Below are 23,569 nucleotides of genomic sequence, written 5' to 3'. Positions count from 1 at the left end.
CCTCTCCCGCTGCGGAGCATAGGCTCCGGACGCGCAGGCCCAGCGGCCATGGCTCACGGGCCCCGCCGCTCCGCGGCACGTGGGATCCTCCTGGACCGGGGCACGAACCCGTGTCCCCTGCATCGGCAGGCGGACCCTCAACCACCGCGCCACCAGGGAAGCCCCAGGCCCCCTAGGTTTCTGCTGTTAGGTGGGAGGTTGGGGGAGAGGACCCCAGTACATGCCTCAAAAGGGGTGCAGGCAGAATAAACACAAATGCCAGGCGTGCTGGGTGACCAAGCCCCTCTCTAGGGCCTCGGAGGTGAAAGGGTAGGGGCCTAAGACCACTCAGAGGTGCCGGCTCTCCCACTGACCTTCCAGATGGGGCCTGGAGTTTTCCATTTTCTCATTCTACTGCCCACCCATGTTCCCTTTCTTTTCTCTCTCCTCCATGCTTTCATAACCAAAAAAAAAAAAATTTTTTTTTAACTTTTTCCGTGTTTTTTTTTTTTAAAGTAATTACAGAGCAGGTAGTCGTTGACGCAAACCTCCCTTCAGTATCAAAAGAGTCTGTGGGGCAGGAGAGGGCTGGGGGCAACGGTGGGGGGCGGGCTGAGGCCGCCCCGCCCCCGGCCAATGGGGACCAGGGGCCGGGAATGGACTCCCCCAGGGCAGGGCCAGGGGCTCGGGAGGCTCTGACCACGTGGCTGTCTCTTCAGTTTAGAGGGCGGGGCTGGGGGTGGGGTGGGGACAGGCGTCAAACTGCAAAAACTGAATCGTAAAAGGAGGGCTGTTGGGGGTGAGGGGAGAGGACACCCCTGAAAAAAGCTCCTCTCTCCCCCGGAAGGCGGAGGGCCGGGAGCAGTTGGTCGGGAGAGCGAGGAGGAAAAGCGGAGGGTTCCGGCCACTCCCGTCCTGCACCCCTCCCGCGACCAGGGAGGGGGGCGAGGCCGGAACCCCGGGGGTTCCATTCCCGGAGCCCCGCACTGTCCTCGCTGGGGCGAGATGCCCTGGGGTGCGGACGCGGGTGGGGCTCCGAGCTGCTTGCCCCGACCTCCCCTGTGCGGGGCTGGGGCTGGGGGCAGGGTCCCGGTCCGGCCCCCGCCCCGGGGGTGCCCCCTTGCCCGGCAGGCCGGAGGCTTCAGATCTGCGTCTCTTGCACGTTCTCCTTGGAACCGCTCTTGAAGAGCAGAGGTTCGTGGATGGAGTTGAGGCCGGGCGGACCCTTGCCCCCGCAGCTCCCGCCACTGGGGTTGCTGCTGTAGTGCGCCTTGAAGGCGGCCGCCACGTAGTGGTGGTGGTTGATGTGGTCGCGCTCCAGGGCGGGCAGGGCCAGGTGGCTGTCCCCGCCCACGCCACCCCCGCCGGCCACAGCGGCGGCGGCGGCCACGGACACGGCGGAGGCGGCGGGCAGCTCGTCCTCCACGTTGATGATCTCCACTGTGCGCGTGGGCCCGTGGTGCTTGTGGAGCTGGTGCTGCTTGCGCAGCTTGTAGAAGGCCACGAGCATCACGGCGGCCATGAACGTGATGGCCACGAAGCAGCCGATGATGATCTTGGTGGTCTTCATGACGTCGTCCAGGTCCTTGAGGGCGTTCTCCGTCACGTCCGTTATGGGCACCGTGAACGCCTTCTCCGTGGGGCGCGAGGAGCGCGGGGCGGGTGCCGTGGTGGACGACGAGGCCGGGCCGGCCGCCTCCCCCGGCCGGCCCCCGCCCCAGACGCCGTCCGTCGTGGGCCCCGGCGGCTCCTTCTCGGTCCCCCGCGGTTGCAGGGCCTCCTCCCCGGGCTGCGTTTCCAGGGTCTCCACCGTCACCGTGGTGAAGTAGGTGTAGCCGCCGCTGCCCCCGCCGCCGCCCCCGCCCCCGGGGCCGCCCCCGCCGCCCCCGGCGCCTCCAGCCGCCACGGGGTCCACGGCCGAGACGTTGAGCGTGGCCGAGGCGGTGGTGTTGCCGGCCGAGTTCGTCACCATGCAGGTGTACTGGCCCGTGTCCTGCACGGTGACGTTGGTGAAGTTGAGCGTGCCGTCGTGCAGGACAGAGATGCGCACGCGGTAGGAGCCGTGGGTCATGAGGGTGCCGTTGGGCGTCAGCCAGTTGACGGAGGTCATGGACGTGCCCGTGCGGCACTTGAGCTCGGCGGCCATGCCCTCGGTGACGTTGAGGTCCGTGGGCGGCTCCACGATGACGGGCGCGTAGCAGGTGAAGTGCGACTGGTCCAGCTCGCCGATGTAGCGCCCCTTGAGGCCGGCGGGCGCGTGGCAGCGCGCGCAGCACGTCGTGTTGCTGGGCACCGTCTCCTTGAGCCACCAGCTCAGCCAGAGCACGTCGCAGTTGCAGTGCCAGGGGTTGTGGTTCAGGTGGACGCGCTCGAGGCGGTGCAGGGGCGTGAAGAGGTCGTGGGGCAGCGACATCAGGTTGTTGTGGGACAGGTTGAGCTCCTCCAGCGACTTGAGGTCGTCGAAGGCGTTGCGCTCGATGGTGGCCACCTGGGCGTGCATCAGCCACAGCTTGCGCAGGCTGGTCAGGCCCTGGAAGGAGCCCGGGCGGATCAGGTCCAGCCGGTTGCCCGACAGCTCCAGCTCCTCCAGGCGCACCAGGGCCGTCAGGTTGGGGATGTCCTTGAGGTTGCACATGCCCAGGTTGAGGTAGCGCAGGTTCACCAGGCCCTCGAAGGCTGCCTCGGAGATGTACTCCAGCCGCTTGAGCTCGCCCAGGTCGAGGCGGCGCAGCGAGGGCACGCGGTTGAAGGCGTACGACGGGATGCTCTCAATGGGGTTGTTCCGCAGCCAGAGCTCCCGCAGCTTGGACAGGTACTCGAAGGCCTGCGTGGGCACTGTCGTCAGCCGGTTGTCGAACAGCTCCAGGGTGTTGAGGCTGGGCAGCCCGTTGAAGGCGCCCACCTCGATCTTGCGCACCAGGTTCTTACTCAGCTGCAGGATCTCCAGGTGCCGCAGGTGTTTGAATGTGTCCGTCCGGATCACCTGGGGTCGGGAAGGGGCGACACCATCAGTGATACTGATACTAACAGAGTCGACCACAGAGGGTTTTTAAAAATTTTTATTTTATTAAAGTATAGTTTATTTATTTATTTATCTATTTTTTGACTGCGCCCTGTGGCTTGCAGGATCTTAGTTCCCTAACCAGGGATCGAACCCGAGTCCCCTGCGGTGCAAGCACGGACTCCCAACCACTGGACCGCCAGGGGAGTCTCTAAAGTATAGTTGATTTAATGTTAATTTCTAATGTAAAGCAAAGTGATTCAGTTGTACATATATGAAAATATATGTACATATTCATATATGAAAAAGAATATATATACACATTCTTTTCCATGATGGTTTATCACAGGATATTGAATATAGTTCTCTGTGCTATACGGTAAGACCTTGTTGTTTATCCATTCTATATATAATACTTTGCATCTGCTAATCCCAAACTCCCACTCCAACCCTCCCCCCTCCCCCCTCCCCCTTGGCAACCACGCGTCTGTTCTCTATGTCTGGATCACAGAGTTTTGGGTGCTGGTGAGGGTGCTGAGCCTCCCCATCTCTCCACCTTTGCTGTAAGACCATGAGCTCACCGTGGAAAGCAGTTTGATGGTTCCTTATAAAGTTAAATAGAGAGTTAGTTACACAGGACCCGGCCATTCTACGCCCGAGTATTTCCGCAAGAGAAATGACAGCAGATATCCATCCAAAGGCCTGTGACGGGTGCCTGCAGCATCTGTGTTCATTACAGCCTAAGCCGGAAATGACCCAGTGTCCGGCAGCAGGTGAAGGGCCCATGCTCTATGTCTGTAGGGTGGAACACTATGGCTCAGCAATGACAAGGAATGAACTTTCCACACAGTGACTTGGATGAATCTCATGGGCGTCAGGTTGAGCAAAAGCAGGCAGATGCCAAGGAGCACGTGCCGTAGGACCCTGTCCATTCCACAAGCGTGCGCGCGCGTGTGTGTGTGTGTGCGCGCGTGTGTGTGTATGTGTGTGTGTGTGTGTGTGTGTGTGTGTGTGTGTGTGTTGGGGCAGGGGGAGGACAGTCTGGGAAGGGGCACGAGAGAACTTTCCGGGCTGATAGAAATGTCCCTAGTTGGGGTGGTGCCTACAAGGGTGAATGTAACTGTCAAAACTCCCCAAACTGGGGACTTCCCTGGTGGTCCAGTGGTTAAGAATCCACCTTCCAATGCAGGGGATGTGGATTCGACCCCTGGTAGGGGAAATAAGATCCCACATGCCGTGGGGCAAATAAGCCCGTGCGCCAACTAAGCCCGCGGCGCATTACAGCTAGAGAGAAGCCCGCGAGCCGCGACGAAGAGCCCGCATGCCGCAACTAAGACCTGATGGGGCCAAATAAATAAATATTAAAAAGAAAACAAAACTCCCCAAACTGTACCCATAACATGAGAGACATTTTATTCTATGTAAATTACACCTCAATCAAAAAGATTAAAAATAGGGAACTCCCTGGCCGTCCAGTAGTTAGGACTCTGCGCACTCCTTGTGGAGGGCCTGGGTTCGATCCCTGGTTGGGGAACTAAAATCCCACAAGCCGTGTGGCATGGCCAAAAAAAAAAAAAAAGATTAAAAATAGTTATACCAGCAGCTAACATGCATCGGGCACTTCCTGGGTGCCAGACGCTGTTCTAAGTGCTTTAGAGCCGACAACTCAATCCTCCAAACTGCCCTGTGAGATAGGTACTTATTCAATACACACAATTCTGAAATCCACAGAGCTCTGAAAACCACATTTCTCATAACTTTGGCACCAAACCTGATCAGAACTCATGTGAAGCTGTTTAAAGCTTTTATTGATCCCACTCATGTGACTATTCAAAGATTCCACTCTAGAAACAAACCCAGATTTGATAAGGGGTATAAGATCAACTGGAGGTGCTGTAAAAATCTATGCTGTATATTAATACCTTTCTAATATCAGGTGCCCAAACTCAACTAGCCTCAAGCGTTTCACATGAGGGATTAAGAATTATCTCCATCTAAGCGGGAGGAGATGGAGGCACAGAGAGGTGCAGTGACTTGCCCAGGGATGCACAGGAGGGGATGGCAGATCTGGGATTGGACCGAGCTTGTCTGGCTCCAGAGTCACGGCTCTTAATCCCTGAACTTGGCTGCCACCTCTCAGGGCTGAGGCTGATGCACCACAGAAGGGGCAGTGTTGGGCTGGGCATGGAAGGCCGAATCTTACCAGATTCTCCCCACTGATCACTGAGCCAGGTACACTGAGGCACAGAAGACCATGCAGCCATCAGATAGCGTTTCTGAAGCCTAGTTAACGCCATGGAAACACTTGCATTATAATATTAAGGGGATAATGGTGAACTCTAGGTAGCACACTGTGTGCTTGTCACTTTGTAGAACTAAAAAAAGCAGCTGAGGAATTAGGTATCTGCGTATATGCACCGAGAAAAGACTGCAAGGAAATGCCCTAACCACTTCTTAGTGGTGAACTCCAGCTGATGAGGATTATGGGCAATTTTAACTCAAGTTATTTTTTCTTTAATGAACAAAAATTACTTTTTTTTTTTCGGCCGTGCTGCGCGGTATGTAGGATCCTAGTTCCCTGACCGGGGGTCGAACCCGTGCCCCTGAAGTGGAAGTGCAGAGCTTTAACCACTGGACCGCCAGGGAAGTCCCCCAAATTATTTTTAAGTAGAAAAACACTGTAAAAACTTTAAGAGAAAAGACTCTACCTGGGAGGCACCCAGCATAAGGAAAATAATATTCCTGGTACAGTTATCATCATAAGACAATAGCAGCCACCATTTCTGCCAGCGCGATCCAACAGAAATACGACACCAGCTACCTGTTTAATTTTAAATTTCCTAGAGGCTACATTAAAAAAAAAACCAAGACAGATGAAACCAATTTTAATAATTGATTAGCCCAGTAGGTCCAAAATATTATGATTTCAACATGTAACCAAGAGGGAAACTTACAAATGAGATATTTTACTCTCTTTTCACACTAAGTCTTCGGGGGTCCGATGTGTGTTTCACAGTCCACGCCCTCGGCAGCAGGTCCTGCATTTCCCCTCAATAACAGTATATTGTGAGCGTTTTCCCATATCATGGATATGCTTCTAAAACCTGACTTCCGTGGCCACCTAGAATCCCTCCCCGGGGCTACACCTCCTTTCTGATGTTGAGATGGAATTGCCAAGGTCAGTTGTTTTTTTTTGCGATATGCGGGCCTCTACCCTGTTGCGGCCTCTCCTGTCGCGGAGCACAGGCTCCGGACGCGCAGGCTCAGCGGCCATGGCTCACGGGCCCAGCCGCTCCGCGGCATGTGGGATCTTCCCGGACCGGGGCACGAACCCGCGTCCCCTGCATCGGCAGGCGGACTCTCAACCACTGCGCCACCAGGGAAGCCCTGACAAAGTCAGTTTTTTATTTTCCCTAACATGCTTCCGCCTCCTCTCATTTCTGGCAGCGAACACGGGCTAATCTTTAGAACTGGACGAGGATCACGAGGGCTGGCCTGGGGTCTCTGCAGCCTGCCGGCGGTGTGGCCGATGCGGCCGTGCCTGTGTGCGGTGAGAAGAAGGGGGCGCCGGAGAGCCTTGGCCTGACAGCCCTCGGGCCCTGGAGCCGCAGCTCTGCTGCGTGGGCCGCTGGAGCCTTGGTTTCCTCCTCTGAGGGACCCCGGGAAGAGCCCAGCCCCTCGCCTCCCACCGTGTTCTCTTGCTGCCTGCCCATCCCGTGAGGTTCTAAACAACAGCACAACGAAAAGCTTTCCTGATCAAACAGGCCCCTTTGCTTTGCTCGACTCTTGAGTTTCCCAAATATAATAACCCGAGAACCCTTCTCACAGGCTGCCTTTTATCACTGCCCCGGGAAACGCTGGCAAAGCACCAAGCAGGCCTCTAGTTGCTGTTTCTAATAATAATAACAGTGGTAATAATAATAAGAGGATCCAGGCATTACTAATCGCTAGGGAGAGAATGAAGTAATGATCCAGTCATTACTAATCGCTAGGGAGAGAATGAAGTAATGATCCAGTCATCACTAATCGCTAGGGAGAGAATGAAGTCTGAAGGTCAGACTTGAGGGTTTGGACGGACAAATTGAGAACAAAGGGATTGCTGGCCCAGGTGTTGGAGTCGCCCCCTTGCCTGGTCTGAGCCACATGTAGTTCCGGGGGCTCCCCAGTTCCCAGCAAACCCATCTGCATGCCCCACCCCGCCCCCGCTCCTCCCGGGGTCCCTGTTCTCAGCGCGGCCCCTCCAGCCTGCCTTCCCAGTCGAGAGTGGGCCTGCAGCCTAGAGCCCCCTGCATCGTCCACGGCCTCCCCTCGTTAGGGTTGGTCAGCCAGCAAGCCTGCCGGTTCTAATCCTTTTGAATGTCTCATCTTCTCTGTCCCCACGGTCCAGCTCAGGCCTCAAACTGCCTGGCCTCCAGTCTCTCCCCTCAAGTTCATCTCCAGGGCCTTGCCACACCCAGAGCTGGCCCTGCCTCTGCTTTCCTCTAGAGCCCTCCGTGGCTCCCCAGTGCCCTCCAAGGAAATTCAGCCTGCCTTGGAAGCCCCGCTTGGCCTGGCCTGTAGGCTCCCCTCACTTGCAGCCCTCACTCTGGCTACATTTCAGCCAGTATCAACTTCTTGGAGCTCACAGGCACTCCCCCTTTGCATACACTCTTTCTTCTGCTCAGAATTCCCTTCCCTTTTCATCCACCTCGAAAACCCCTGCTCACTCCCTTGGACCCAGCCCAAATGTCTCACACTCATCCATCCATGCTTATTTATTTATTTAATTTTTGCTGTACGCGGGCCTCTCACTGTTGTGGCCTCTCCCGCCGCGGAGCACAGGCTCCGGACGCGCAGGCTCAGCGGCCATGGCTCATGGGCCCAACCGCTCCGCGGCATGTGGGATCCTCCCGGACCGGGGCACAAACCCGTGTCCCCTGCATCGGCAGGCGGACTCTCAACCACTGCGCCGCCAGGGAAGCCCATCGCTTATTTATTGAACGGGGATAAAGGAGTTCTGAAGGGGCAAATGGAGAAGGACCATTCTCTGTGGAAGGGCGTTGTAATGTCAGCCCTGCAGAGCTGTTTCGAGGATGCGAGGTAATCGGTGATATTTGCTCAGCACAAGGCTTGGCGCTTGCAGGTGGCATCTGGGCTGCAGTGATGAATGCCAGGCTCTGGGCTGGGTGTCCCCATCCGTCAGCTCAGCTTGTCCCCACCAGCCCTGCAGGGCAGGTGTTGTTAGCTCACTTTCACAGAAGGAACCACTCAGTGAGGTTACTCGATGAGGGGTTTGAACCCGGGCAGCACACAGGCCAGCATCGTGCCCCGTTTCAGAGATTAGGAGCTGAGGCTCAGTGAGGTCAAGCGACTCAGCAGGGCTGCTCACCTTCCCGGGGGAAAGTGGGAAGCCTGCAGCTGGGAGTCCAGCCCAGGTCTCCCTGATCCTCTGGACAAAGCAACTGAAACTACACCATGTCCATAAGGTGCGTCCTGGCAGAGCCCGAGGCTGCGGCTGCTCCACGTGCTTTGTCCCAGTTGCGATGAGAAGGGGGTGTGTGAAGGGAGATGCAGGGGCACTCCCAAAGCGGGTGGGGTCCCCCCGCCAGTCACTTGAATGATGCACTTGGGAATAAGCAGGACGGGGGTGTTGCTGCGAAGGGAAGTCTGGTTTTATTGAGGATGTGCTGTAGGGTTGCTTAAAATAGTGAGTCCCTTTATTTTTAACAGGATTCCAGTCTTTTCTCCCTCCTCCTCTCTGCAGGGTGACTGGGGAGTAGCCTAGTGGGTGGGGGGTGGAGTCAGGGCTGGGTCTGAGTCTCGGCTTTGCTGTTGACCAGCTGTGTGAACTTGGCCGAGTGTCCTAACGTCTCTGAGCCCACTTTCCTCGCAGGTCCTGCAGGGTTATTGTGAGGCTTGGACAAGATAATGAATGCTTGGGACATGGCAAGCAGGCAATAATACATATTTTTAAATTGTTGGTGTAGCTGATAATGATCATTAACAATTGTCCTGCCTCTGGGCTTCCAGTTTCTTCCCCAGCCCCTTTCCTCTACATCAGCCGTCAGAATTGTCTAAGATGCAGTTCAGACCCTGCCAAATCCCCGCTCACAGCCCTCCCATGGCTCCCTATGACCCTCAGCCTGGTGTCAGAGGCTCTGCAGGACCTGCCCCACTGGCCTCTCCTCTACTCCAGCCACAGGGAGATGTATGGGGTTCTATATGCTCATCAGGCTCTGCTCAGCCTCTCTGCCTTTGCACAAGCTGTGCCCTCTGCCTGGAATGCCATCTTCCCCCTAGTTCTCTGGGATGTTCCAATCGCTTTCTGCCAGGAGGCTCTCTTTGGCCTCCTGTTCACCGACTCATCACAGGCATTCTCTTATCAGACCCTTCTCACACTGGTTCAATGCATCTGTCTCCTTGTCTAGGCTGTGAGTCTTCATGAGTAGAGACTCCATCTGAGTCATTTCTGCATTCCCTGCACTCAGGGCAAGGCCTAGTTCATGGCGGGCTTCAGAATGGACAAGGCTTATATTTGGAGAGTACCCACTGTGTGAGTCAATGTGCCTGCACGGCTTTCGGCCTGGGTGACAGCACCCAAAATGTTGAAATCCTCAGTGACAGAACTTGGGAGCTGAAAGAGCACCAGTGTTCTGTTTTTGGTTCTGTTTTCAACTTATTCTTCTTTTTGCCTTAAAGTCCATGTGTCTGATATTATTAAAGACACACCAGCTTTCTTTAGGTTACTGTTTGCCATCATTTTTGCTTTCATCCTTTCTGTCTTTATGTTTTAGGTATGTCTCTTGGATTTTTTTTTTTTTTTTTTTGTGGTACATGGGCCTCTCACTGCTGTGGCCTCTCCCGTTGCGGAGCACAGGCTCCGGACGCACAGGCTCAGCGGCCATGGCTCACGGGCCCAGCCGCTCCGTGGCATGTGGGATCTTCCCGGACCGGGGCACGAACCTGTGTCCCCTGCATCGGCAGGCGGACTCTCAACCACTGCGCCACCAGGGAAGCCCTGGATTTTGTTTTTAATTCAGTCTGAAAATCTCTGTCTTTTGACAGGAAGTTTAGTCTGTTTACATTTATTGTAATGACTAATCTATTTGGAATTATTCTTCCTATGTTTTTTCATGCTTTCTATTTGTCCTGATTTTTTTTTTTTGCAGGCTATTCATTCCCCTTTCCTATGACCTTTTGCAAGGATCGAGTTTCTGATTCTATTTCCCCCATTTACTATCTTAGGATTTATGTATTTTCTCTTCTTTTAGTGGTTAGCCTTAAGATTTAGCATGCATACCTAAAGACCAAAGCCAATCAACTCCTCTCCTCTTCTTCCAAACAATACAAGGCTGATCCCATCTCTGACTCTGACAAAGTGCCATCCAGGGCGGGTTTCTAATAAGGCAAAAGGGGGGATCCAGTATGTGTTAAGTGCCTAGTATTCACTGGACCCTGTGCTAAACACTCTGAGGTCATGATCTCCTTGAATCCTTGTGGAAATCCTGTCACATGGAGATTATCAACCACACGTCCCTGCCTTCCTTCTTCGTATTTGATGGTTTACAGCCGAGGGAATGGAGGTTCACTGAGGTAAAGTCATTTGCCCTCAGTCTCACAGCTCCAAAGTAGCAGAACTAGGACTCAAAGTCGGCTTCTCCTCAATCTAAACACCAGGTCTCCACCATGCACACCCACCTAAACCAAGAGGGTTGGGCTGTGTGTGGGTTTTGGTGTGTTTTTTGAGCTGCAGAGCCCGTTCATCATTCAAACATTACCCATGTGGTGATTTGCTCATTTGACAGATATTCTTTGAGTGCCTGCTATGTGTCAAGCATCGTGCTGGTTCTGGGGATCCTGCATGGACAAGACAGCCATAGCCAACTTCCCAGAGCCTGACCTTGAGAGGGGAAGAGAAACACTAAACATATTACTAATTCTAGAAAAAACCCTGTTGTGATCTGTTGGGATTTTTAAGAAAATAAACTGTCAAGAAATCCCTTATTAAAAATTTAACTGTGGTTGGAAAATGATGAGGTGAATTGTTCATCTTATCGCTATTAAGATAAATCGCTTATATGGGTTTTGAATGTAATGAACCGATAACAAAAGTTTAGTAAGCTTACTGTTGGTTTTCTTTTATCTCGTTAATTATTTTACGTTCATAATTTAAAAGCCTTTTTTTTTTTTTTTTTTCCCCACACCGGCTGTTTTTATGACAACTCCCCATATTTCTTCCTTCTCTGAGATCAGGGACTTGTGCATCGCTTTTCAGTAGGGATTTCCCTGACCGCCAGGATGTGGCCAGAGCCGGCCAAGCATGGGGGCCAGTGTAGGTTCCTGCCTTTGCTCACTGAGCCCCCCTGCCCCGCCCCAGGCCTAGACTCGGCCTCCTGGGGCCTCAGTCTCCTCTGTAACGTGGGGACAGGGGCCCTGAGGACTAAGAGACAACAAGCATGTACCACGACAACACAGCCCAGCTCAGGGGCAGGGTGGCCACTCAGAATGCAGCACCCCCTCCATCCTCGCCGCTACCCCCTCACCGCCAAAAACAAATCCTAAATTTGTCCCTGCTAGGAGGTTCCAGGCCATGTCAGGCAACCCCTCTGACAGGGGCGGGGGGCATCCTAGAGGCTCCATGTCCCACCCCCAGCGGCCATCCTGGGCGAGGGCAGATGGAACCAGCCTCGGCCTCCACCATGGGCCGGCCAACCTCAGCTACGGGAGGCAGGCAGGAAGGGCTCTGGCCAGAGCGAGAGAGGAGAGAGCCTGATCCCCACGGGTCCTCAGCTACCCAAATGACCACTGTGCTCAGACAGACCTGTCTCATCCCCGGCTCCCAGCCCTGCCCGGCTGTCATTGCAGGTTGAGCCCTGCGGTCTGGTGGTTAAAGCTCTGGGGTCAGACAGCCGGGGTCCTGATCCAGACTCTGCCCTTTACTGCTTCTATGACTTGGAGCAAATTTCAGACCCCCTGGGGCCACTTCCCCATCTGTACAGCGGGGCTTATAAGATCTACCTCCTAGAATTGGGGAGAAGTTGCCCTCAACCCCCAACCCAGGAGCCCAGATGAGTATGTAAACCTGCGTGCAGACAATGCAGGGGCGAGCTCTATACCAGAGGGGGGTGCCAGCCGCTAAGTGCACCCCAGCTTTGCCTAAGATGGTGGGTGGGGGGGAGTGGGGTTAGGCTCAGGCTCAAGGCACGCCCCCTCCCCCACTTGCACCTCCCTCTCCTCCTTGACTGTTTCACTCAGCTCATCTCCATCCAAAACACACTGGCATTGGAATTCCCTGGCGGTCCAGTGGTTAGGGCTCCATGCTTCCACTGCAGGGGGCACGGGTTTGATCCCTGGTCGGGGAACTAAGATCCCACATGCCGTGTGGCACAGCCCAGAACACCAGCATTGGGACTTCCCTGGTGGCGCAGTGGTTAAGAACCTGCCTGTCAATGCAGGGGACACGGGTTCGAGCCCTGGTCTGGGAAGATCCCACATGCTGCGAAGCAACTAAGCTCGCGCGCCACAACTACTGAAGCCTCCACGCTTAGAGCCTGGGCTCTGCAACAAGAGAAGCCACCACAATGAGAAGCCCGCACACCTCAACAAAGAGTAGCCCCCGCTCACCGCAACTAGAGAAAGCCCACGCGCAGCAACGAAGACCCAACGCAGCCAAAAATAAATAAATAAATAACAAAACAAACAAACAAAAAAACACTGGCATTGTGCTGTGCACCTCCTGCACTGTCTCTGTTTCCTCCCAGCTTCACCAGAGCAGGGACGTGAATCTGTCCTGCTCACTGTGCCTACAGCAGGGCCTGGCACACAGTAGGTGCTTAATAAATGAATCAGGTATGTGAATTGGGTGATGGACTAGCCAGGGCCGGTCAGACACGGGAGGGACAGGCAGTGAAGGGAGAGGGACGCATGAGTCTCAGCCTCCTCTCAGTTGGAGCCTGTTTCCAGGTGGAGACTTCATGGTGGCATCTTGAGGATCACACCTGTGCCCGGTGTGGGCAAGCACAGAAAGTGACTTTTGTCTATTCAGGGACAGCGTGTTTTCCGAAGGGAGGGAAGGGTGTCTGAGCCCAGCAGGGGGCGTCCCTGAGTAAGGTGCGGCTGGGACACCCAGTTTAAGAAGGGTCTTCTCTTGGGGGAACATGGGCCATTTTAAAGCCCAGGAATGACGTGATGACTCTGGCTGAGGGTTGGGGAACAGACTGTGGCCAGGTGGCCGGGAGGAAGCTTGGGGGAGTGTCCTGATGGGCAAGGTCAGGCCAGAGCAGGGACTCCGGAGATGGAGTCAGGACTCGATTACAGTTCTGTCATCAGTTTGCCAGGGTGGAGAGCCCAGTAGCTACGAATTAGGAAGCATCAGGAATGGCACTGAAGAACCCAAGGCAATCTACAGATTTGATGCAATCCCTATCAAATTACCAATGGCATTTTTCACAGAACTAGAACAAAAAATTTAAAAATTCGTATGGAACACAAATGACCCTGAATACCCAAAGTGACCCTGAGAAAGAAAATCGGAGCTGGAGGAATCAGACTCCCTGACTTCAGACTATACTACAAAGCTATAGTAATCAAAACAGTATGGTACTGGCACAAAAACAGAAATACAGATCAAAGGAATGGTGCTGAAGAAATCCAGTCTTGCAGCCTGCCTGCCTGGGCTAAGTCCCAATTCCACTGACTGTGGCCTCTTGCACCAGAGTCTTACTCCTGCACCTCAGTTTCCTCATCTGTACAGTGGGGATAAGAACAGGCCCTGCTCACAGGGTCGCCGTGGGAAGGGCTTGGAGCAGTGCTGGGTCTGCATGAATCGTCTTCCACTTTCCGCCTCTGAGGCCCTCAGTCTGCTCAACTGAGAAGTGGGGGTGAGATCTGGGCCTGTGGTGAGGTTCAGAGGCCACATGGCTTGGCAAGACGGCAAGCCATTCTCTGATTCATTAACTTAACAGTTGTATTTGTGGACCTACAGTCCATCAGGCTCTGTGCTGAGTGCTGGGGCCAGCGGCGACCACAAGTGTGACCAACAGATTTGGGCACCAGAGGGACCCGTGGGCCTGACTGGAACGGGGGCTCAGAGAAGGTGCCTCTGAGGCCAAGACGTTTCTCTTATTCAAGAAAGATGACAGTGACCGACCCTGATGATGGTCTCACTATCAACACTAGCTGGACCTCTCAGGAGCTGACCGCTCGCCAGTCCCTCTTCCCTCATCTGAGCTGCTGAGGCCACTGAGTCCCTAGGGCCCCCAAGACCACCTGGCATGCAGTGGTTCTCATTATATGCTGGTCCAAAGTTTAAAGACATGGAACTTCTTGGTGGCTCTAAGATGGAAGGACTGTTATCCCCATTTTACTGATGACAAAACTGAGGCCGTGATGAGTTCCATAATGTTCTTGAGGAGTTGTGATTCAAACCCCAATGGTTCCTTACAGTCTTAAGTGCTGGTGTTACCTAGGTGATTGGGAAACTGGAAGAGTATTCCAGAAAGAGGAAACACCATGTGTGAAGGTGCTGAGCTAGGAGGGAGTGGAAAGGGCCAGTGTGATGCCCAGGATGCAGGAGGCTGGAGGGGGGAGGAGTGTGGCTGCGTCCTGCAGGACACTTCCTTCATCAGGGTAGGTACCAGAGGGAACACCTCAGGGTCTGATGTTCAAAGAAGCGGACCAGCTCTCTGGCATCAGACTTGCCCCGTGAGGTGTGAGGCAGGAAGCGTGTATCACCCTTTCCTGAGCCGCTCACCAACAAAGTCTGAGGCAGCCTTGGTGCTACCCCCCACCTTCAGGCCCCCCAGCCCAAGGCAGGCAGGCCACTCTCATGGAATAAATGGGGGAGGGGCTCCACCCACATCTCCTCCGGCTCGAAAAAACTAAATCTAAAACCAGGCAGAGTGAGAGCCCCAAACTGGAGCCGATCTAAATGCCCATCAATAGAAATGTGTAAAGGAATGGAGGTATCTGCATCAGATAGAATGTGATCCAACGATACGAAAGGAAAAGCGGAAAAGCCACAGCCACAGGAAACACCACGGATGCGTCTCCGCAGCTATGCTAAGCCAAGGGAGCCGGACATGCAGGAGTGTAGGCGCCTGATTCCCCTGGCCTGGAGGACTCTGGGGAGGGTTGTCTCTGGGGAGAAGGGGGAGGAAATGAGGGGAGAGCACAGGGGCTTCAGGGGTCTTTATATTCTATTTCTTGCCCTGGTGGCACTGACGTGGCCCTTCTCTTTCTGATGACCTTTTGAGCTGGACGTGCACGTCCGTGTTCTTATGTGTGTGTTACACGTGATAATAAAAGTAAGTCAGGAAGAAACAGACAAGGCATCTGGAGTCCCATTTGACAGGTGTGGAAACTGAGTGCCAGAGGGGGCGACGGGATGATCCAGGGTTCTGGGGGTGCTTCCAGGGGAAGGAAGGAGGAAACCAGACTCAGGATGGAAGCTGGAAAGGTTGAATTAGGCATCCAGTCCTGGGGGGCCTGGGTGTGGCCCCTGAGGCTGGCTGCTCCTTCCTGCCCAGGTGACCCGAGTGTCCCACGGGCCTGCAGGTGGGGCTGCCCTTGCTGACCTCTAGAGAGGACAATGCCGCACCCCTCGGTCCACCATTCCCTTCCTTCAAGGGCTCTGGCTGGGAAAAGTCCATCTGGTCAAAAACTCCCTGTATTTCCTGATGCTGGTGGGATCGGCCACCTGGAAAATCGCAAACTAGCATGTAACTGAAAAGCCATTTCTGGTGTTTGCCTTGGTCACGCACTACGGTGGGTTCTTCTTTGCAACAGATTGACTTTCCTAAAGCTGAACCCTGGCTGGCAGGGCCTTGCTTCTCCACGGTGGCTCCTGGGGCCCGGGACAAGCCACCGGGGTCACTGCCATCTGGGTGACCTTGGACAAGCAGATGAACAAGCCACCTGCGCCTCTGTTTCCGCATCTGTCAAGTGGGAACAATCCCACCATCAGGGAGACAAACGGGTCAGGGCAAATCCTCCACAAACTGTAGTTTCGCCTCCCTTCTCCGGGGAAAGGCGAGCAAATCCCAGTGTAGACCTTTGTCTTCGGCTCGTGTAACATTTTGTACTTGTTATTTTTACATTTAATTTTTCCTGATTACAAAAAGTATTAAATGCCCTCACTGAAGAAAATTTAGGGAAGAAAGAAAACATAAAGAAGAAATTAAGGGAATTCCTTGGCGTTCCAGTGGTCAAGACTTGGTGCGTTCACTGCCGTGGGCCCGGGGTTCAATCCCTGGTCGGGGAGCTAAGATCCCACAAGCCTGGCGGCGCGGCCAAGGGAAAAAAAAAAAGGCACTGTGAAAGTGTCTGGGCGGTCCCTGAATTTTGTTTTAAATTAAATTTTAGAGACACATTGGACATACTCCTTGCATCCTTTGAAAAGCTCAGTATGACCTTCTAAGCATTCCCCCGTGTCCTTCAGTTGTCTTCGAAACTCCACTTTGAATCGCTACATGATAACCTGTCGTAAGGACGCGCAGTGATTCCCTGAACCGGTGCCCCGGCCATCAGGAACTGAGGCTGCTTCTACGTTTTGACTGTCGTGCCATCCAGCATTCAACACGACTCTCTGAGCACCTCTGAGGATCTCAGGATGGGCTGATCTGTTTCTTAGGACGGAAGCCTATTTCCTTGTCAAGTGACTCTACACGCCTTGCCCACAGGACCTCGTGGTAGACCCCTGGAGGGACCAGGGCAGCCCCCTAAAGGCCTGGGTGGGTCAGCATACTTTGTGAGGTTAAGTACATCATGTCTTCTGACCCAGCAATGCCCCCGGTGTACATTCCAAACACATTACCATGCCGCAGCCCCCCAAGGGTTCCTAAAGGAGGCTTTGTGGTAGGGGCAGCTCGAGGCTTCCTGGGAGTGGGTGGGGCAGGAAGGGGGGGTGGGCGCCCATCAAGGAAATGCTGCAGCAGTTAAAGCACCCGAGTACACACACACACACACACACACACACACACACACACACACACACGCACACACACGCACACACACGCACACACACGCACACACACACACACGCACACACGCACACACAGGGAGACGTGGACGGCTCTTAACAGCCCAGGCCACGTGAAAACAGTGGACAAAGAAAGCCATCTATAACGCACCTTCATTTACATAAATTAAAAATACCTGCCCACAAAGCAACAATAAGCATTTTGCAAGAACTCACACAAGCAGAAAGATCCAGAGTAAACACATGAGGGTGGTTGGCTCTGGGGGAGGGGAGGGGAGCAGACGAGGGGCAAGGAGACGAGGCTGTGACCTGTGACCGAGAAAGGGGGCCCAGGGAGGACCCCTGCCTGCCTGAGGAGGGGGGAGCTGGCTGAGCCCAGCCCAGCGGCACAGCGTCTATGTGGACCCACAGTGCACAGGGAAACAGAGGTGTCCCTGGGCCCGCCGGGTGGTGGCAGGTGCCCGGCTTGAGTGGCAACAGGGCTACAGGGCAGAGGGAAGGCGAGTCCCCAGGGCTTTGCCTAGAAGGCATCTCTGTAGGCTCAGCCCCTGTCCCCGTGGCCACGTGTGCTTGGAGTCTCCGCGCTCCCTGCGTGGTCCTCGCCCTCGCTGGACCGCGGGCCAGGGGTGAGTGGGAACAGGTGATGGGAACCTCAAGGCTGCCTCAGTTCTCAGGGCGGGCACTGCAGGATTCACCCCCTGCTCCCGCTCACGGAGGCTCCCCCGGTCTCTGCCAGGTCCCCTGGGGCTGGCCTTCCATTCTCAAATAACTGCTGATCACCTACTGTGCGCCAGACTCTGGTCTAGGTGCTGGGGATGACACAGGGAGCAGGGCGAAGTCCCTGCCCTCATGGAAGTGACCATCTGGGCAGGAGCCAGATGACAAGCAGGTGACCGTGGACATGGGGGACTCTCGAATCTCCACAACTCAGGCCACCTCTACGGAGCTTGGATGCCGGGCCTCGTGTGCGTGCGCCTTGCGGGGGTCACAGCCTCCGACCCCACAATCCCACTTCTAGGAATTTATCCCAAGGGCAGAATCCAGAATAGTACAAAGAACAAGAACTGAGGATGTTCACTGCAGTGTTGTTTACATCAATGAAAACACTGGGTGGCGCAGTGGTTAAGAATCCGCCTGCCAATGCAGGGGACACGGGTTCGAGCCCTGGTCCGGGAAGATCCCACATGCCGCGGAGCAGCTAAGCCCGTGTGCCACAACGTGCGCCTGCGCTCTAGAGCCCGCGAGCCACAAGTACTGAGCCCGCGTGACACAACTACTGAAACCCATACCCCTAGAGCCTGTGCTCCTCAACAAGAGAAGCCACCGCAATGAGAAGCCTGTGCACCTCAACCAAGAGTAGCCCCTGCTCACCGCAACTAGAGAAAGCCCGTGAGCAGCAACGAAGACCCCAAAATAAATAAACAAATTTATAAAATAAAATAAAACACTGGAAATAAGATGGGACTAGTTAATTAACTGGACGCTCACGCATCGGAATCCAATGCAGTCATTAAAATCCACATAACAGACAAGTGTCAGGATCAGGGAGAAAGATATTCATGGTTGAACTCCTAGGTGCCAAAAGTCAGTTGCCAGCCAGTAAGAAATGGGGTGATTCCATTTTTTCTTTTTTTTTTTATTTAAAAAAACCAAAACATCCATTTAGAGACCCAACCCTGTCGTGCACACAGAGGTGTGCATGCAGAGTCTCTGAATAAAAAGACACCAAATGTTAATGGGAGTTACCTGTGGTTGTCGGATTACACTTGGCTTTTGTCCCTGTGTTCTTACTTAGGTATCTTTTCTAGTTTTTCTAAATTAGTTTGTATTCATTCTATAATAAATCATTTAAAACCACATTTACATAGGCACAGAAAAGAGCCGGGAAGGCTTTAAAACAAAATGTAAACAGTAGTTATGTATATCTAGGTAGTGGGACCAGGGATGAGTTTTTCATTTCTTATCTGGATAATTAAAATGTTATTTGGTAAAACCCCTCTAACGGCGGCCCCACTCTTCCCGCCATCTGTGAGGTGTCCACCGAGGGAGGAAGATTCCATTGAACATTTTGAATCGTTCACTTTTGCAGACTGGACATTCCCTGGCCTCAGGGAATGTGCAGTCTGGGGGGTGGGGTGGGGTCGGAGGTCTCCAGAGCAGGGGGCTGCAGGAATCCCCAGGGGTGAGAAACGAAAGTGTTAGGATTTCAAGACATGCTTCCCATCTTTTAACGTGGCCACTTTTGTGCAAGCTTTATAATATACATGATCCATGGATGCTGTAGACCTTTGCATGGCTTTAGTAATAAAATTCATATATGTATATTCTGACAGGGATGTGGGTCACATCGTTTGGAGACCAGTGGCCTGGGAGATGGGGTGAGAGACACACGAGCAGACAGGTCCAACCAAGGGGTCCACTCAGACCTACAGAGTCATCCTCTCTCCTTCTCTTCCCATATCCACTTTGCTGGAAAATCCTGCAGTCTCCACCTTCAAAACAGACCCAGGGGCTTCCCTCGTGTTGCAGTGGTTAAGAATCCACCTGCCAGTGCAGGAGAAACAGATTCGAGCCGTGGTCAGGGAAGATCCTACATGCTGCAGAGCAACTAAGCCCATGCACCACAACAACTGAGCCTGCATGCCACAACTACTGAAGCCCGCATGCCTAGAGCCCGTGCTCCACAAGAGAAGCCCGCTCACCGCAATGAAGAGTAGCTACCCCTTGTCGCAACTAGAGAAAGCCCGTGCACAGCAACAAAGACCCAACGCAGCCAAAAAACCAACCAACCAGCCAACCAACCAAACAAACAAAACACACCACCAAAAAACAGACCCAGAATCTGTCTGCTCCCCACACCTCCACCGCAACCAGTCTGGGCCAACCTGGGGCCGCCAGTCTCTCTTTCTCGTGAACTCTGCACCAGCCTCCAAACAGGCCTCTCTGCCATCGCCCTTGCCCCTACAGTCCCCACACCTTGGCCAGAGAGAGACTCAAGTCAGAGCCCGTCTGTCCTCTACTCAGAGCCTCCCCTGGCTCCTGTCTCATGGAGAGAAGAGCCCAAGTCCTCACCATGACCACGAGGCCCCTTTGTCCCACCTCTGTCCTCACCCCCTGCCCTCTCCCCATAGTTCACTCCACTCCAGCCACGCCAGGCTCATGGCTTTTCCTCCTACACACCAGGCAGGCTCTACCCCAGGGCCTTTGCACCTGCTGCCCCCTGCCTGGAATGCCCCACAAGGCTCCCACCGTCACCTCCTCCAAACATTTTTTCAGATGTCACCTTCTCCATGAGGCCACCCTGACCTCCGTGTCTTTTTTTTTTTTTTTTTTTTGGCGGATCCGAGTAGCTTGCGGGATCTTACTTCCCCGACCAGGGATTGAACCCGGGTCCCTGGCAGTGAGAGCACCAGATCCTAACCACTGGACCACCAGGGAATTCCCAGAGAACCACTGTTTTAAAGGCATTTGGTCAATCCCCTGTCTCCATGCAGGCCTCTCCTATCCCAGCCCATAGAACCAGGAGAGAAGAGGGCTCTGAGCTAAACTTCCCCTCCCCCACTGCACATCCTGGTCTGACCCTGGGGAAGAGGAAGGGATCAGGGCCCCCATCTGACTGTCCTGGACAGCCTGGGGACCAGATCCCCCCTCTGTGGGGGCAGAGAGGGGACCTCTTAGGGGTTTAATGCCAAGGGCAAGGCTGTCCCTTCCTGGGTGGCCGTGGGGCAAGGACCACTGAAGCTGGAGTTGCGTCACATCACCACACCCCTGCCCCTGCAGGACTGCGTCCCCGGGCTCCAGGCCCACCTCACCAGCTGCCTCCACCTAGAGGCTACCTTTTCTGCTCGTGTGGTTTGAGTCAGCCTCACACACGTCAAGCCGCAGTCTCAGCTGCTCTGTCCGTGCCTCCCTTTTGGGGGCGACACCCTCCCTTCATTCTCGCCAGACACCTGCGCCCTTGTTGCCGGTACTCCATGCATCCTTTGTGTATTCATGTGACAGTCCACAGATGCTGCTAGGACCAGCTCTGGGCAAAGCCCTTCCCTGCCCCTGAGTGGCTTACATTCTAGAAGGGAAGAGGCAGTCCACCAATAAACAGGATGGCACGCCAGGCTGGGATAACCGGGAAATGGGAACCGGAAGTGGAGAGGTTAGAGCATCAAGAATCGCGTCTGCGACGAGGAGCCGCTGAGTTCACACCACCAGCAGCATCCCTTTGGAGGAACTGGGCCGTTTTCTCTTTGGGGGGGCTCACTGAACAATTCAGTCCCACCAACAGCTGCTCAGTGGCCGGCACTGCACTAGGTGCCCACGCCCCAGTCCAGGGCAGGGCACTGGCTGACATGTGACAGCGACCAAGCGACACCAGCGCCACAGCTCCGCCACCTCCTGACGGCATACACTCAACCCATCCTCCCAGGGGCCACCACACAAGCCTGATGGTGCCCTCTGCCTAAAGCCCTCCAGAGCCCCCCTGGACTCTGTGGAATGAAGTCCAGCCTCTTCTGTGATAACCAGTCCCCCTCCCGGCCCTGAGGGGCTGCTCAGACGATCCCTCTGCCTGAATACACCTCTCTTGGGTCCTGGGGTCCCGCAGGCAAACCTCCCCTCACCACCTTCCTCTCCGGGCCCCAAGCGCCCCAGCATCTCCGTCCTCCCCCTTAGTGCTTTGGTCTGTTCAGCGTCTCTTGGTTGTCTTACACGTGGGAGGCCGTAGTCTAGGCACTCGGGACACATCTGTGAGTAAAACCGACAGCCACACGCGCCCTCCCTGATCTCACACTCCAGGCCTCTGTCTAGAAGTAAACGGGCATTGTGTTAAATGCTGAGGGCCGTGGGGGACGGAACTGGATGGGGGAAGGGGGTGGTGGCTGCAGGAGGAGGGGTTGCTGGCTGCAGCTTTAAAGACCTGGAGGTCAGGGGAATTCCCTGGTGGACCAGCGGTTAGCGCTTGCACTGTGGTGGCCCAGGCTCAAAGAAAAAAACCAGTGTTTCTCAACCGGGGGTGGGGGTGGGGAAATTCCCTCCCTCCCCAGGGAATATCTGGCAACATCTGGAGACACATTTGGAACTGGGGGGGGGGGATGCTACTGGCCTCTAGTGGCTGGGGATGCTGCCCCACACCCTACAGTGCACAGGGTGCCTGCTCCCCTACCCCACTGAGGGTGATCCAGCCCCAGCGTCAATAAAGCAGAGCGGGGGAAACCCTGCTTCAAAATAGCACAGCTCTGCCCCCAAAGCATCACTTACGGCCCATCTTTTTTTTTTTTTTTTTGCGGTACGCGGGCCTCTCACTGTTGTGGCCTCTCCCGCTGTAGAGCACAGGCTCCGGATTCGCAGGCTCAGCGGCCATGGCTCACGGGCCCAGCCGCTCCGTGGCATGTGGGATCTTCCCGGACCGGGGCACGAACCCGTGTCCCCTGCATCGGCAGGCGGACTCTCAACCACTGCGCCACCAGGGAAGCCCACGGCCCATCTTAATGACAATTATAATCGGATGGCAGCTGCCCTGTCCGAGTGCCAGCCAGGTACTGGGGAGCACAGGGCTGTCACACCGACTCCGGCAAGTGGGGATGTGATCCCCGTACCACACAGCATATAAGCGCTCACCCGGGGCCAGAGCGATTCTAAATCCTTGACAAGTGTGACACCCATCAGCCCTCGCACCAGCCCCTTGGGGCAGGGATCATATCATCGCCATTTTCCAGATGAAGAAACTGAGGGGCAGAGTCATACATCATGTGTGGCCAATGCCACGCGGCAGGTGCGGTGGTGCAGGTGGCACAGGGGCCTCAGGGAAGGGTCACTCCCAGCACGACCTGTGGCTCCGGGGCCGGGCTGAGGGCTCACCTGTGCCGTGCTGTGGGAGGAGGGCAGATGGTCCTGCCCTGGGGCCCAGTGTGCTGGTACAGACACAGGGAGCCTTGTGCCGAGAAAACCCAGACAGCCTCGGCTCAAGTGACTAGGATGCAAACAGCATCTCATAAGTGCCCAGGGTACGGGCGTGAAGAGCTGGTGGGGACGCCCAGGAGGCTCTGCCAGCTCAGGGAGGTGGGACTGGCCACCCCCTGGGCCCCTCCCCCCACCCCCCTGGGCTGCCAGCCCGGCTCACCTGGATGCCATTCTCCTGCAGGTTCAGGTACCGCGTGTTGACGGGGATGCTGGCCGGGACCTCGGCCAGCTCCCTCCTTGTGCAGATCACCCGGCTGGCCTGGTTGCTGCAGGAGCAGGCCGCGGGGCAGGAGGTGGCCGGCGGGGAGCCCCCTGCGGCGGCAGATGTCACGGCCACGCCGCCCCCGCCGGCCCCCAGGGGTGGGGAGAAGAGCCAGAGGAAGAGCAGGGCCCCATGGGGCCAGGACATCCTACTGGGCGGCAGTGGGGGGCACGGGGAGCCGCGGGCACGCGCCATCCTCAATGTTCATGCTCCGCCTGGGCGCCGGGGGGCTGTCAGGGAGAGAGAGGGAGAGGCTCAGTGAGGGACGGGGACCCCCCGAGTGGCCCAGCTCCTCCCCGACATCCAGGCCGCTCTCTGCCTCTGCTGCCACCACCATCACCTCCCTGCCCAGGCTCAGGACCCAAGGGGGCAAGACTCCTGCAGACCCCCTGTGGAGGGAGAGGCCACCCCTGATGAT

The 23,569-nt window shown here is 55.3% G+C and overlaps 1 protein-coding gene across 1 annotated transcript; it reads right to left on the bottom strand.

Moving 5' to 3' along the window:
- Nucleotides 1–1,116: 1,116 nt before the first annotated feature.
- LRRC4B (leucine rich repeat containing 4B) lies at nt 1,117–23,346 on the bottom strand. The gene is made up of 2 exons (XM_065899177.1): nt 23,050–23,346; nt 1,117–2,962 (listed from the first exon to the last, which is right to left on the bottom strand). Exons 1-2 carry the CDS (start codon nt 23,344–23,346, stop codon nt 1,121–1,123), a joined length of 2,139 nt encoding a protein of 712 aa, XP_065755249.1. The 3' UTR covers nt 1,117–1,120.
- Between the last annotated feature and the right edge of the window lie 223 nt (nt 23,347–23,569).

The sequence above is a fragment of the Phocoena phocoena genome, chromosome 20 (genome assembly GCF_963924675.1).
Source record: "Phocoena phocoena chromosome 20, mPhoPho1.1, whole genome shotgun sequence".
In the NCBI taxonomy this organism is placed as follows: Eukaryota; Metazoa; Chordata; class Mammalia; order Artiodactyla; family Phocoenidae; genus Phocoena; species Phocoena phocoena.
This window is presented reverse-complemented; position numbering and strand designations above follow the sequence as displayed.